This window comes from Sander lucioperca, chromosome 11, assembly GCF_008315115.2.
Source record: "Sander lucioperca isolate FBNREF2018 chromosome 11, SLUC_FBN_1.2, whole genome shotgun sequence".
NCBI classification, from domain to species: Eukaryota; Metazoa; Chordata; class Actinopteri; order Perciformes; family Percidae; genus Sander; species Sander lucioperca.
The window spans coordinates 32334663-32347259 of NC_050183.1; the positions used below are offsets into that span (position 1 = coordinate 32334663).

Consider the following 12597-nt stretch of genomic DNA (forward strand, 5'->3'; position numbering starts at 1 on the left):
TTAAATGAAGTTAACTGTTGACACAATACAGTAACGTGAGATATTTAAACTAGCTGATACATGGTTAAACCTCATTAGCTGTTACCAGTGTATCTCTGTGTGTACTTCGTCCACAGCAATCCCACCAATCAGTCCCAAAACCTCCCAGTTAGAGAGGAAATGACCTAAACATATTTTTTATAAATCTTTACAATCATTCCCTGAAAGAACCAAGCAGGTCTGACTTGATGCACCGTCTACATCTTCTTCTAAACTTGATATTTTCAGCGTTTCATTCACGTTTCAGATGGACAGTTAGTCAACCAGCTGCTACTGCTGAACTCTCTGATTCTTTCTGTTCAGTCTTGTTTCTAAATGTTGTTTGGAGTCTAATCAAATGTTTTATGGTCCTGATTCATCTTTGAGCTGGTAGGCTCGGTTCCAAGCTTTAAACTCTTTATATAAGAATATATGAAAATAAAATCACTTCCTGATCCAGAGCTGTTTATAAAGTGGCCAGTCACTGTTGAGCTCAGCTAATATCTTACTAGTCCTGCAAATCTCCTTTTAATGGTTCCTTATGTTTCTTATATTATTGCTGTATAATAATTAGAGTTGTTTATATTCATGTTTATGTAAATGGACTGTTTGTAACAGCTTATATTCATAGTTACAGTTTCCACAGTTTTACAAAAAGTGTAAAGATCTGAACTGAAAGCCCTCTATTCTGGTTTCCTGGGTCTGATGTTAGCGTTGTGCTAAGCTAACCTGTACAAAGCTAGAGCAGAATAACCACTGAATCATATCAAACAGGTTCACACGTACCTTTTTATTTTATGGGTCCATATTTAGAAATACTTTACTAGAATACTGAAATACTTCGAATATGTGAATGTAACCTGAGAGTTTTCTAGTCGGTGAAAGCTGAACGTCAGATATGAAAGAAAATGTGTGGAGAATAATAAAGTTTTAAATAATAAATACATTAATTGATATTTTTTTGGCTTTAAATGGAGACGTGTTTACTATAATTCATACCAGAAGCTCTTTCTGCAAACTGAAGACCTTTTAGTTAAAGAGTAAGATCCTTTTAGTTTAACATGAAACAGCACCGAAATCACCATCACCAAACCCACCAGACTCCATGTAAATAATCAGGACTTTTAGCGTGTATAGAGCCAGCATATTTCCACCAGACTCCATGTAATTAATCAGGACTTTTAGCGTGTATAGAGCCAGCATATTTCCACATGTAAATGGGTGAATTAAGGGTTTATTTCAACCAAACCAGAGTGGTGATTGTTGGAACAGTGGAAAGATGAACCAAGACGGCTTTTAGTAGTTTTATTTAGTTTCTGTCCATTTTGAATGAAGTGTGTTTTACAATGATAAAAGTCCTGATTATTTACATGGAGTCTGGTGGGTTTGGTGATGGTTATTTCAGGGCTGTTTCATGTTAAACTAAAAGGATCTTACTCTTTAACTAAAAGGTCTATCTCTGTAGGGATCCATCCCATAATGTTGTCAGACACGAAGAATAATAATCTGAGTCCAGGTTGAAAAATACAGAAGTAACACTTTAATGAAAAGATGAATATTGTGTATCTTGCAGCACTTGTTGGCTAACTTCTCTGCCATGAACACACATTCACAGCCTCCCGCGTGTTAACAAACAGCAGCCGGTCGTCTGCAGCGAGCCAACATGGCTCCTCTCTGTGTTTACTCTGTGTCAGAGTGTCTGAGATGATTCAGGCACATACACGGCAAAAAACACCGGAAACACCCATTAATGTTTTAGCTTGAAATTAAATGAAATGGACACTAAGAAGTCCAAATGTCTGCAGGTTTATCAGCTGGTCTGGAGTCAGTTTGCAGTAGTTTAAGCACAGAAAGAAAAGGAAACTTCTCAGAACAAGAGATAATTATAATTATAATTATAATAATAATAATAATAACAACAGAGGAATTATCAAAATGATCCACAGATCCTTCACGTCTGCTTCTCCACAAACTCTATTCAATCATCCAATACCACCTTAAGAAAATAATGATTGTTTTTTTTAATCCTGCTGAGGTTGTCGAGCAGCTTTGGCATCAATAAGTGTTTGGTCCGTTTATTCTCCTCCTCCTCCTCCTCCTCCTCCTCCTCCTGCAGTCTTTGGTCAGTCTCTCTCTCTCTCTCTGATCAATAGTAGATCATGTGACGAGGAACACATGACTCGTCTGATCCGTCTGGTGAACACACGGCGACTCATCTGCAGAGACAGATAACACGGAGCAGATCCATAGTTACAACATGAACCCAAAGTTCAGGTGACTTCATCACTCTCTGTCTGTCTGTCTGACCTGACCTTAAAGCATAACATTAAAGTTTGTTCTGTAATTCAAAAACCGTGGGTCCAAACGACAAAATATTATCATCACAAGAGAGATAAAAGACTGGCAAACACATTGATGTGTATTTTATGTTTGTGGTGTCAAATATATGCGACACAGAGCAGATAACAAACAGGGAACATTCTTTTCATTGTTTCTATCGGCAGTTAGTATGAACAGAGCCAAAAGTTTAAGTCCGGTGGATTCCATGGTTACATGTCTGCGACCGGCACAAAATGTCCTACATTTTGACCATGATGTATGAAGAGTGAAAACTGTAGGGGAGAGAGCAATTTCTTTGGAAAAATTTCGTAAAAGACTCGAACTACAGCTCCCCCCTCTGTCCTCCCCTCTGACTCTCAACATACCGTCCCCATACACACACATTGGAAAATCTGAAACGGTCTGAAAACTGGACGATACATAAACTGTGATTTTGTAGAAACCGTGCTTGATATCAGAATGCCCATTCAGCCCAATAAAGGCCAAAGTCTTGTCTTCGGTTTGAACTTTGAATTATTTTTCTACGTTAAAGTATGGCAAATCGGCATGGCCCCAAAGAGGGGTTGTTTGGTGCTATGTTAAGCGATTTCCCGAAGATTTCCCATTATAGTCAATGGGAAATTTTGCACGTTTTTTTTCCCCAATTTCGTGAATACCGCGTGGCAAATCTCTTAGAAAAGTCATAGCACAACATTCCCGATCATTACACACATTTTTATGTATTTTGTGTGCATGTGTTGACAACGCTCCGTGACTAGTAGCAGGACAAAAAATGCGGCGGAATAATAAGCATGGGGGATAATAGTCATTCACACTGAATAACAATGAATTGAAAGGGGTGCTTTTGGATCATGTAAAACAAAAAAAAACATGCAAGGATCAAATCCCCTCGGCCGGCAACGCCAAACACTCCTCATCTTCAATATCCAACGGAAAATACAGTAATCTCAAAATGAAATTATTAAAGCGTAACTCTCACCAAAATGTAACCTAGGGTCTTTTTGTGAATGTACCCGAGTGCTAGGGGCACTTTTATGCTAGCCTCAAAATAGCTATTTTTAAAACACTAAGAAGGCTCGACACAACATGAGACTTTGCTCCAAGTATCACCAGGAGCTCTACACCTTAACTCCACCGATGACCAAGATATACTATAACCAGGAGCTCTACACCGGTGACCAAGATATACTATAACCAGGAGCTCTACACCTTAATGAAAGCATTGATTGTTTGTGTACACAGAGTTTACTAAAAAGAGGTTTTCAACAACTCACTGTAGCTCTTGTTGTTTCGGGGCGCTACCACCTCGGCAGTCAAAACGAGTCGATATCAAAACAAGTAGCCACAGATTTAGGATATCCCTTGTGAACACAAACAATCAGTGCTTTCGTTAAGGTGTAGAGCTCCTGGTTATAGTATATCTTGGTCTTGGCCTTCTTAGTGTTTTAAAAATAGCTATTTTGAGGCTAGCATCAAAGTGCCCCTAGCACTCCCATTCAAAAGGCCATTTGACCCAAAAACGAGAATATGGTAAATCTTAAAAGTGGCGATTCCGTCCTAAATGATTTTAAATGAAAGTTTGACTCATGTTGGTACATTCACAAAAAGACCCTAGGTTGCATTTCTTTTTCGCGAAAGTTACACTTTAAGAAACAGCGACAGTAGAAAATGGATTTCACACTTTTATTATTATGGTTAGTTATTATTATTATTATTATTATTATTATAATAGTTATTTAATAGGGGTGGGAATCACCAGAGGCCTCACGATACGATATCATCACGATATGATATCATTACGATACTTATGTCATGATACAATATTATTGCGATTTTAAAGATATTGCAATATTCTGCGATATATTGCAATTTATTACCTTTTTTCCAACTTCAAAATTTTCCCAATTTCCCCAAAAGGAAACTTTGTCAACATCTGTTTAATCTAAAAAGATATATTTCTCTGTTTGTTCATCTCACTTCAATTTTATTGCTGCAAAATGGGATTATCAAGCAGACAGACTGACCACCACATATATAATAATAGATCCATACTGGGCGTCTGTGTATCGATACAGTATTGCCATGGAAAATGTTGCGATACTATGCTGTATCGATTTTTTCCCCCCACCCCTATTATTTAATGGTCAGGTTGCCATGCAGTGTGAAGTGTGAGTGTTGATCCATTAATGTGTAGTTGTTGATCTCTGACCTGCGGAGGCTGCGAGCTTCATACAGCGTGTCGTCCTCGTCACTCTCCCCCCCCTCCATCTCCACTGAGTCCTCTGAGTTCGCCAGCAGACCGTACTTCTTCTTGGGGGCGGGCCTCTTCATCCTGTCAACCAATCACAGAGCACCATCACTACCAGTTTCATACACAGTTAATATCAATATTTAGGCTGGTTTGGTCAGCAATACTACTACTGTACTTTCAACTGTTTAGTCAGTACTTTATACTCACTATATCAACTGTTATTCTGTCTGTGTGCGTGTGTGTGTGTGTGTGTGTGTGTGTGTTTGTCTGTGTCTGTGTCTGTGTCTGTGTGTGTGTGTGTGTGTGTGTGTGTGTGTGTGTGTGTGTGTGTGTTTGTGTCTGTGTTTGTCTGTGTGTGTCTGTATCTGTGTGTGTGTGTGTGTGTCTGTGTGTGTGTATGTGTGTGTGTGTGTGTGTGTGTCTGTGTTTGTGTCTGTGTGTCTGTGTTTGTCTGTGTGTGTGTGTGTGTGTGTGTGTGTGTGTGTGTGTGTCTGTGTGTGTGTGTGTTTGTGTCTGTGTGTCTGTGTGTGTCTGTTTCTGTGTGTGTGTCTGTGTGTGTGTGCGTGTGTATGTGTGTGTCTGTGTGTGCGTGTGTATGTGCGTATGTGCATGTGTGTCTGTGTGCATATAAGTTTACAGAATAAACAGCTTAAATTGTGAGATTTATGAATGGAGTTTGGTGTGCTGGCTGTCCACAGGAAGTAGGGCTGTAAAGGTAGTATTGTTTTTAGTGATAACAGATAAACAGTAGATCAGATTTATGCAGAACTGAAGAGTAAATCTAACACAAGACTCACATTAACACAATGTGTACAGTTTCTTCTTCTTTTTCCTTATTTTGTATGTATGTATATATTTATTTTTCTGTATTTATTGTTTACTTTGTGTTTGTTTATTTATGCACCTTTCACCTTTAGTGTTACTTGTTGTGGCAATAAAACCTGACTATTAATAGAAGAGAAAGCTTTAAATTGCTTGTTTTTAGAAGAGTGTCTCCCGAAACTCCCAAACGTGCATTATCATATTTTGCAGCTGATAAGAGGGAATATTAAAATTGCAAGATATATATAATGGACTTGAGTGTAAATAAATACATCCTTCTGTAGTTCTGTACCTCCTACATGCCATTCACCTGTATGAAGAGGCGGCACACCAAACTCCATTCATAAATCTAGTGATTTATTGCTTTTCTTCTCAATACTTATACATATAGTCAGTAAAATGTGATGTAGTTGTTTTTCTAAAGTTAGCTTCTTCTTAAGAGGTAGCACTCTTATAACTACTACACAACATTGTTGATTGACAAACTATAGACCTAAGTAAGCAACAACTTGGGTCCTTGTTAACTTCCATTTAACATTTTGGACAATATAATATACATCGCAGAAAATGTTCTGTTTTCGAAAGGTTTTAAGTTTTACATTTTATTTTGTTAATGTGTCAACGATACATTTAACCATTCACTAAATCCCTGCTTATATGAATGGAGTTTGGTGTAATGCTTCTCACCAGTTGTACACAAAAATGCGACGCCACACCAAACTTCCTTCAAAAATCTAGTGATTTAATGCTTCTTCTCTTATCAACACTTGTACTCTATAATCCTATTCTCGAATACTTTTCTTGTAGTCATTTATCATAACAACCATTTTCACTTATGGACAACATAATTTATATGGCAGAAAACAGGTAAGAAAACTTTTACATAGTATTTTGTTAACGTGTCACCAATACATTTAACCATTCACTAAATCCCTGCTTATATGAATGGAGTTTGGTGTAATGCTTCTCACCAGTTGTACACACGGTAAAAATGCGACGCCACACCAAACTTCCTTCAGAAATCTAGTGATTTAATGCTTCTTCTCTTATCAACACTTCTACTGTATAATCCTATTCTCGAATACTTTTCTTGTAGTCATTTATCATAACAACCATTTTCACTTTTGGACAACATAATATATATCGCAGAAAACAGGTAAGAAAAGTTTTACATAGTATTTTGGTTACGTGTCTCCTATACATTTAACCATTCACTAAATCCCTGCTTATATGAATTGAGTTTGGTGTAAAGTGTTTTTTCTCACCGCACAGCTCGGATGAGGAAGTAAAGAACTCCAATCATGGTGATGGCGATCAACACGTACAGGGCCCTCTGGATCATCGAGCTGTCCACATTTAGGCCGTTAAGCATCCGACCTCCGCCGCCGCTGTGTGTGGTGTTCGCCCCGCCGGAGGAGTTCGTCACCGCGGTACCGGGCGCCACGGTGCCGCCGCCGGTGGTGAGTGTGAGGACATCCTCCACCGCGGACACAAACACACAACATATCGGTACAAAAACTCTGTAAAAAGTCATTATAACATCCAGAAACACTCCGCGCGAACCTAAGAGAAGAAAACTAGGACACTATGGCGGCTAGAGAGGGACTTTTTAATGTTTTTCTACCGGAACCGAGCGGGGCTTTCCCCAGCTACACGTCGCATTAGCCGCTGAACTCTGCCTCGGGCTTTGTTGATGTTGGTTAAAGACGGCTCAACAACTCAACTAGGAAGTTCACATCCACCTACTGCTGACGTCACACGGTGTGTGTGTGTGTGGGTGAAATTCTCCCTCGATTTGCCTCGTAGGACTTTGTGGTTTATTTCTGCCAACCAATCACACAGTTAAAATCAGACATACATAGACAGAAAAACAAAGTGAATGGATGCCGAACTAAAGAGCGGCTCTTGTAGCTTTAGAAAAACATATTAATCACATTCTGCAAACTATAAATTCCTTCTGATATAAGAGACATACTTAAATTGTGGCTTTTATACACGGAGTTTGGTGTCTTTCCATGTTAAGGTGAATGAAAGGATGCAGGGCAATGCTTTGTCACAGTTTATAGAGGAGCTACAGAACTATTAGGGTATTAGTATTACTGTTTATTATTATGAAACACTTTATAATTGTATTAGTCATAATGTTTAAACAGCTGGATTAATTACGGTACTTTCTGCCTGTTTTGTTTTCCCTCATATTTCTTGTTCAAAATGGGAAAATGTTTTCAATATTTTCAGTTTAAATGGATGCCGAACTGAAGAGTGACTCTTCTAGCTTTAGAAAAACATATAAATCACATTCTGCAACATTTGAAAACCTACTGATATAAGAGACATCTTTAAATTGTGATATTTATGAAGGGAGTTTTGGGGAAGATAGGGAGGAGCGAGTAACATCTAAAAGACAATAATATGAAAGTCCCAGCCTCCACTGTGGTCATAATTTAATTTACAATGAAGTCAATATTTTTCTAAAATATATATAAGAGTGAAACTAAAAGAATCAGAAGTTGGACTTTCTGTCCACAGGGGCGCCGTGGAGCCAGAGTTTGTGTTTTAAAAACTATTCTTCAGATATTTTATTAACTTTTTTTTCCAATATTCTAATAATATATATTTTTTAACATCTTCCTGATGTTTTACTGAAATATTTTTGGATATTTTAATAATTGTATTTGCAGATTTGTATTATATTTTGTATATATTGTTTATATTTTATTTTAATTTTTTCTGACTAAATTATTTTTTTGAATTTTACGATTTCTTTTTTTAGATATTTAACTGATATTTTTTGGGGATATTTGAAGAATGTTATTTTATATATTTTACTGATACTTTTTATATTTCTTACTAAAATATTTGTGGGATATTTTTTAATATATATATTTAGAATATTTAAGTGAAATATTTCAGAATAGAATATTTATTGGATGTAGTAAAGACAGTCTTTCAGATATTTTATCAACTTAACAGTCAAAAATGATATGAATACAATTGTATTGATATTTTTTAGATTTGTCTGGAATATTTTTCTGACATTTTTGAAGATTTTTCTGATATTTTTTGAATATTTTTTTGACATGTTTTTGAATATTTTTCAGATATTTTTTAAATATTTTTCTGACATTTTTCGAATATATTTCTGATATTTTTTTAAAATATTTTTCTGACGTTTTTTAATATTTTTCTGACATTTTTTGAATATTTTTTGGATATTTTTTGAATATTTTTCTGACCTTTTTTGAATATTTTTCAGATATTTTTTAAATATTTTTCTGACATTTTTTGAATATATTTCTGACATTTTTTTTAAAATATTTTTCTGACTTTTTTAAATATTTTTCTGACATTTTTTGAACATTTTTTTGGATATTTTTTGAATATTTTTTGGATATTTTTTGAATATTTTTTGGATATTTTTTGAATATTTGGGATATTTTACTGATATTCTTTGGATATATCGGATATTTTATTATTATTTATTAGTCCAATATTGGCTGTTGTTAACAGGTATGTCTGATTTAAAATGAATTTCCTCCATTAATGATATTTTAGGGGAGTTTGGCGTTGATTAAGAAGAGATAAGTGTAAATCTCAGGTCATTTTAAAGCTTTATGAAAAGGAAAAGCTGTAATTATGACACACCTGAAAGATTAAATCTGTTCATACCTCTGACAGAGCTTCTGTCTGCCAGGCGCGTGCACCGTGTCAGAGTTGCGGGTTTGATTCCCGCAGGATCAAAGCCTCCAGATGTCACGCTAATGTACATTTATGTATTTAGGTTGTTTCTGTATTTAGGTTGCTGACAGAGCTTCGGGACGTGACAGACAGACCGGCCGGCCAATGGCAGTGCGGTGGGCTCCCCAGCAGCGCTGTGATTGGTCGGCACGGTGACAGAAGGGCGGGGCTGTGAGATTACAGCATCTCTCCGTCTCTCGGTGCTGATACAGCGGACATCTGGAGCTGCCCTGCCCGGGAATCAAAGCTCTGAACACCGCCGAGACAGCCCGAGTTTGCGTTCCGTTTCGCGGGGAAAACGCCCGAGCGAGCTCAGTTGTTGTTTTCGCGCCTTTCGGGCTGCATCTCCGTCTCGAGACTGCAACGGACGGACCGTTGCTGCCGGTGAAAACACCGAAACTACGGATAAATCCCAGGAGAACGGTGATGGACTGAAGTGATCCGGTATCTGAGAGGGTTTTAGGCCCGATGGGAGCTGCGACACACCCGGACCTGGAGCGTCTGGGTCCCGGTTCCTGCTTCAGTCTGGACTGAAGACTCGGTCCCCGAGGGATTCAAACAGTCACTTCTTTCCTCCGATAAACGGGCCCAACCCGACGGATCAGGACCGTTCTGGGGCCGTTTTAACAACTATATTTGCATATTTGACTAATATTTCGCTGAGATATTTGGATATCCAGCGGTTTGGTGGATTAACGCCCAGCGGGATCATGAGTACCCCCCCCTCTGCTCCTCTAATCCGGGTTTAAATCTGAGATCTGATCTGGATTACACCCCTCCTCCGTTACATCTGTCCCGGGCTGAACCGGTCCCGATCCCGGGGGGATCTCGGATCCGGTCCTGGTTTTACGGAGTTCTGCTGTCACATATTGTAATTACACATTTCCAGATATTTTTACTTTTTGTTCATTTTTCTACTTATATATTTTAAATATGTTTTATTCATATTAGTTGGGGATTTGTTAAGGATTTTATTTGCATATTTAACTAGTATTTGGGGATGTTTTAAGAATTATTATTCTGACATTTTTTGAATATTTTTCTGACATTTTTGAACATTTTTCTGATATTTTTTGAATATTTTTCTGATATTTTTCTGATATTTTTCTGACATGTTAAGGATATTTTTCAGACATTTTTTAATATTTTACATATTTAACTAGTATTGGGGGGTGTTTTAAGAATTATATTTGCAGATTTGTATTATATTTTTATATTTTATTTGTACTTTTATCAAATTTTTTTTTTAATTTTTACGATTTAATTTTTTAGATATTTAAGTGATATTTTTTTGGATATTTTTTAAGAATTTTATTTGGATATTTTACTAATATATTTAGAATATTTAAGTGAAATATTACATAAGTTGTATATTGTAAAAGCAATCTTTCAGATATTTTATTAACTTAACAGTCCAATATTTTATTAATACAATTTAATTGACATTTTTTGGATATTTTTATGAAATTTTTCTAATATGTTTTGCATATTTTTGTGACATTTTTCTGATATTTTTTGCATATTTTGGTGACATTTTTCTGATATTTATTGCATATTTTTCTGACATTTTTCTGATAGTTTTTGCATATTTTTCTGACATCTTTTTTAAGGATTGTATTAAACTATTTTATGAAATTAATTTGTATATTTTATTAATTTAAACATATATTTTACTGAGATATTTCAGATATTTGACAGAATTTTTTAAAACATATTTATAGATCTTGGACTCGGTCTCGGTTGCTCTCGGTCCTGGTTTCGGGGAGTTCTGCTGTCGCCATGCCGACGTCCCGGCCCGGTTCGGAGCCGGTGGAGTTCTGGGTGGACGGGTCGAGGCGGGACGGAGCGGTGGAGGAGTTCTACACCCTGAGCACCGAGCTGGGCCGGTAGGAGACACACACACACACACACACACACACACACACACACACACACACACACACACACACAGAGACACACACACACACACACACACACACACACACACACACACACACACACACACACACACATATATACACACACACACACACATATATATACACACACACACACACACACACACACAGAGACACACACACACACACACACACACTCACTCCAGATTGAAGGTGTAATCAGAATCAGAATTACTTTAATAATCCCAGGGGGAAATTATTTTTGTTACCATTCCAGGTATACAAACAACATATATTATCCATAACATATATAATAAAAACAAATATACAGTAATAATAATTTGATGGAAAGGACAGAGATGAGAAGGCAGCCATTGGCTCTCATGTGTGTTTTGGGTTGGTAGGTTCCCTGGTTGGTTCCCTGGTTGGTTCCCTGGTTGGTTCCCTGGTTGGTTACCTGGTTGGTTACCTGGTTGGTTCCCTGGTTGGTTACCTGGTTGGTTACCTGGTTTGTTACCTGGTTGGTTCCCTGGTTGGTTACCTGGTTGGTTACCTGGTTGGTTCCCTGGTTGGTTCCCTGGTTTGTTACCTGGTAGGTTACCTGGTTGGTTCCCTGGTTGGTTACCTGGTAGGTTACCTGGTTGGTTACCTGGTTGGTTCCCTGGTTGGTTACCTGGTAGGTTACCTGGTTGGTTACCTGGTTGGTTCCCTGGTTGGTTCCCTGGTTGGTTACCTGGTTGGTTACCTGGTTGGTTACCTGGTAGGTTACCTGGTTGGTTACCTGATTGGTTACCTGGTAGGTTACCTGGTTGGTTCCCTGGTTGGTTACCTGGTTGGTTCCCTGGTTGGTTACCTGGTAGGTTACCTGGTTGGTTACCTGGTTGGTTCCCTGGTTGGTTACCTGGTAGGTTACCTGGTTGGTTACCTGGTTGGTTCCCTGGTTGGTTACCTGGTAGGTTACCTGGTAGGTTCCCTGGTTGGTTCCCTGGTTGGTTACCTGGTAGGTTATCTGGTAGGTTACCTGGTTGGTTCCCTGGTTGGTTACCTGGTAGGTTCCCTGGTTGGTTCCCTGGTTGGTTCTCTGGTTGGTTCCCTGGTTGGTTACCTGGTAGGTTACCTGGTTGGTTACCTGGTTGATTCCCTGGTTGGTTCCCTGGTTGGTTACCTGGTTGGTTACCTGGTAGGTTACCTGGTTGGTTACCTGGTTGGTTACCTGATTGGTTACCTGGTAGGTTACCTGGTTGGTTCCCTGGTTGGTTACCTGGTTGGTTACCTGGTAGGTTACCTGGTTGGTTACCTGGTTGGTTACCTGGTTGGTTCCCTGGTTGGTTACCTGGTAGGTTACCTGGTTGGTTACCTGGTTGGTTACCTGGTTGGTTCCCTGGTTGGTTACCTGGCAGGTTACCTGGTAGGTTACCTGGTTGGTTACCTGGTTGGTTCCCTGGTTGGTTACCTGGTAGGTTACCTGGTTGGTTACCTGGTTGGTTACCTGGTTGGTTCCCTGGTAGGTTCCCTGGTTGGTTCCCTGGT

General features: G+C 38.3%; 2 protein-coding genes across 3 annotated transcripts in view; one reads left to right on the plus strand and one right to left on the minus strand.

Moving 5' to 3' along the window:
• Nucleotides 1–1535: 1535 nt before the first annotated feature.
• Nucleotides 1536–7168, minus strand: fam174c (family with sequence similarity 174 member C). Its single transcript, XM_031312121.2, has 3 exons — nucleotides 6697–7168; nucleotides 4568–4690; nucleotides 1536–2234 (listed from the first exon to the last, which is right to left on the minus strand). Exons 1-3 carry the CDS (start codon nucleotides 6963–6965, stop codon nucleotides 2231–2233), a joined length of 396 nt encoding a protein of 131 aa, XP_031167981.1. The 5' UTR covers nucleotides 6966–7168; the 3' UTR covers nucleotides 1536–2230.
• A 1968-nt stretch (nucleotides 7169–9136) lies between these two features.
• si:ch73-60h1.1 (calcium/calmodulin-dependent protein kinase type IV) overlaps nucleotides 9137–12597 on the plus strand; it is a 22320-nt gene continuing 18859 nt past the window's right edge. The window contains exons 1-3 of one of the 2 annotated variants that reach the window (XM_036007134.1): nucleotides 9137–9709; nucleotides 9757–9786; nucleotides 10891–11055. In XM_036007134.1, the coding sequence (XP_035863027.1) occupies nucleotides 10949–11055 (107 nt within the window). In that variant the 5' untranslated portion in view covers nucleotides 9137–9709; nucleotides 9757–9786; nucleotides 10891–10948. Of the gene's footprint in view, nucleotides 10041–10890; nucleotides 11056–12597 lie in introns of both variants that reach the window. The other variant, XM_036007133.1, reaches the window with a different exon arrangement.

What these genes read in the sequence shown, in the direction of transcription:
- fam174c (XM_031312121.2), bottom strand. Translation starts at nt 6,965, where the DNA reads ATGACTTTTTACAGAGTTTTTGTACCGATATGTTGTGTGTTTGTGTCC. An exon ending in TTCCTCATCCGAGCTGTGCG is followed by an intron (nt 4,691 to 6,696) that starts GTGAGAAAAAAC and finishes ATTGGTTGACAG; the next exon opens with GATGAAGAGGCCCGCCCCCA.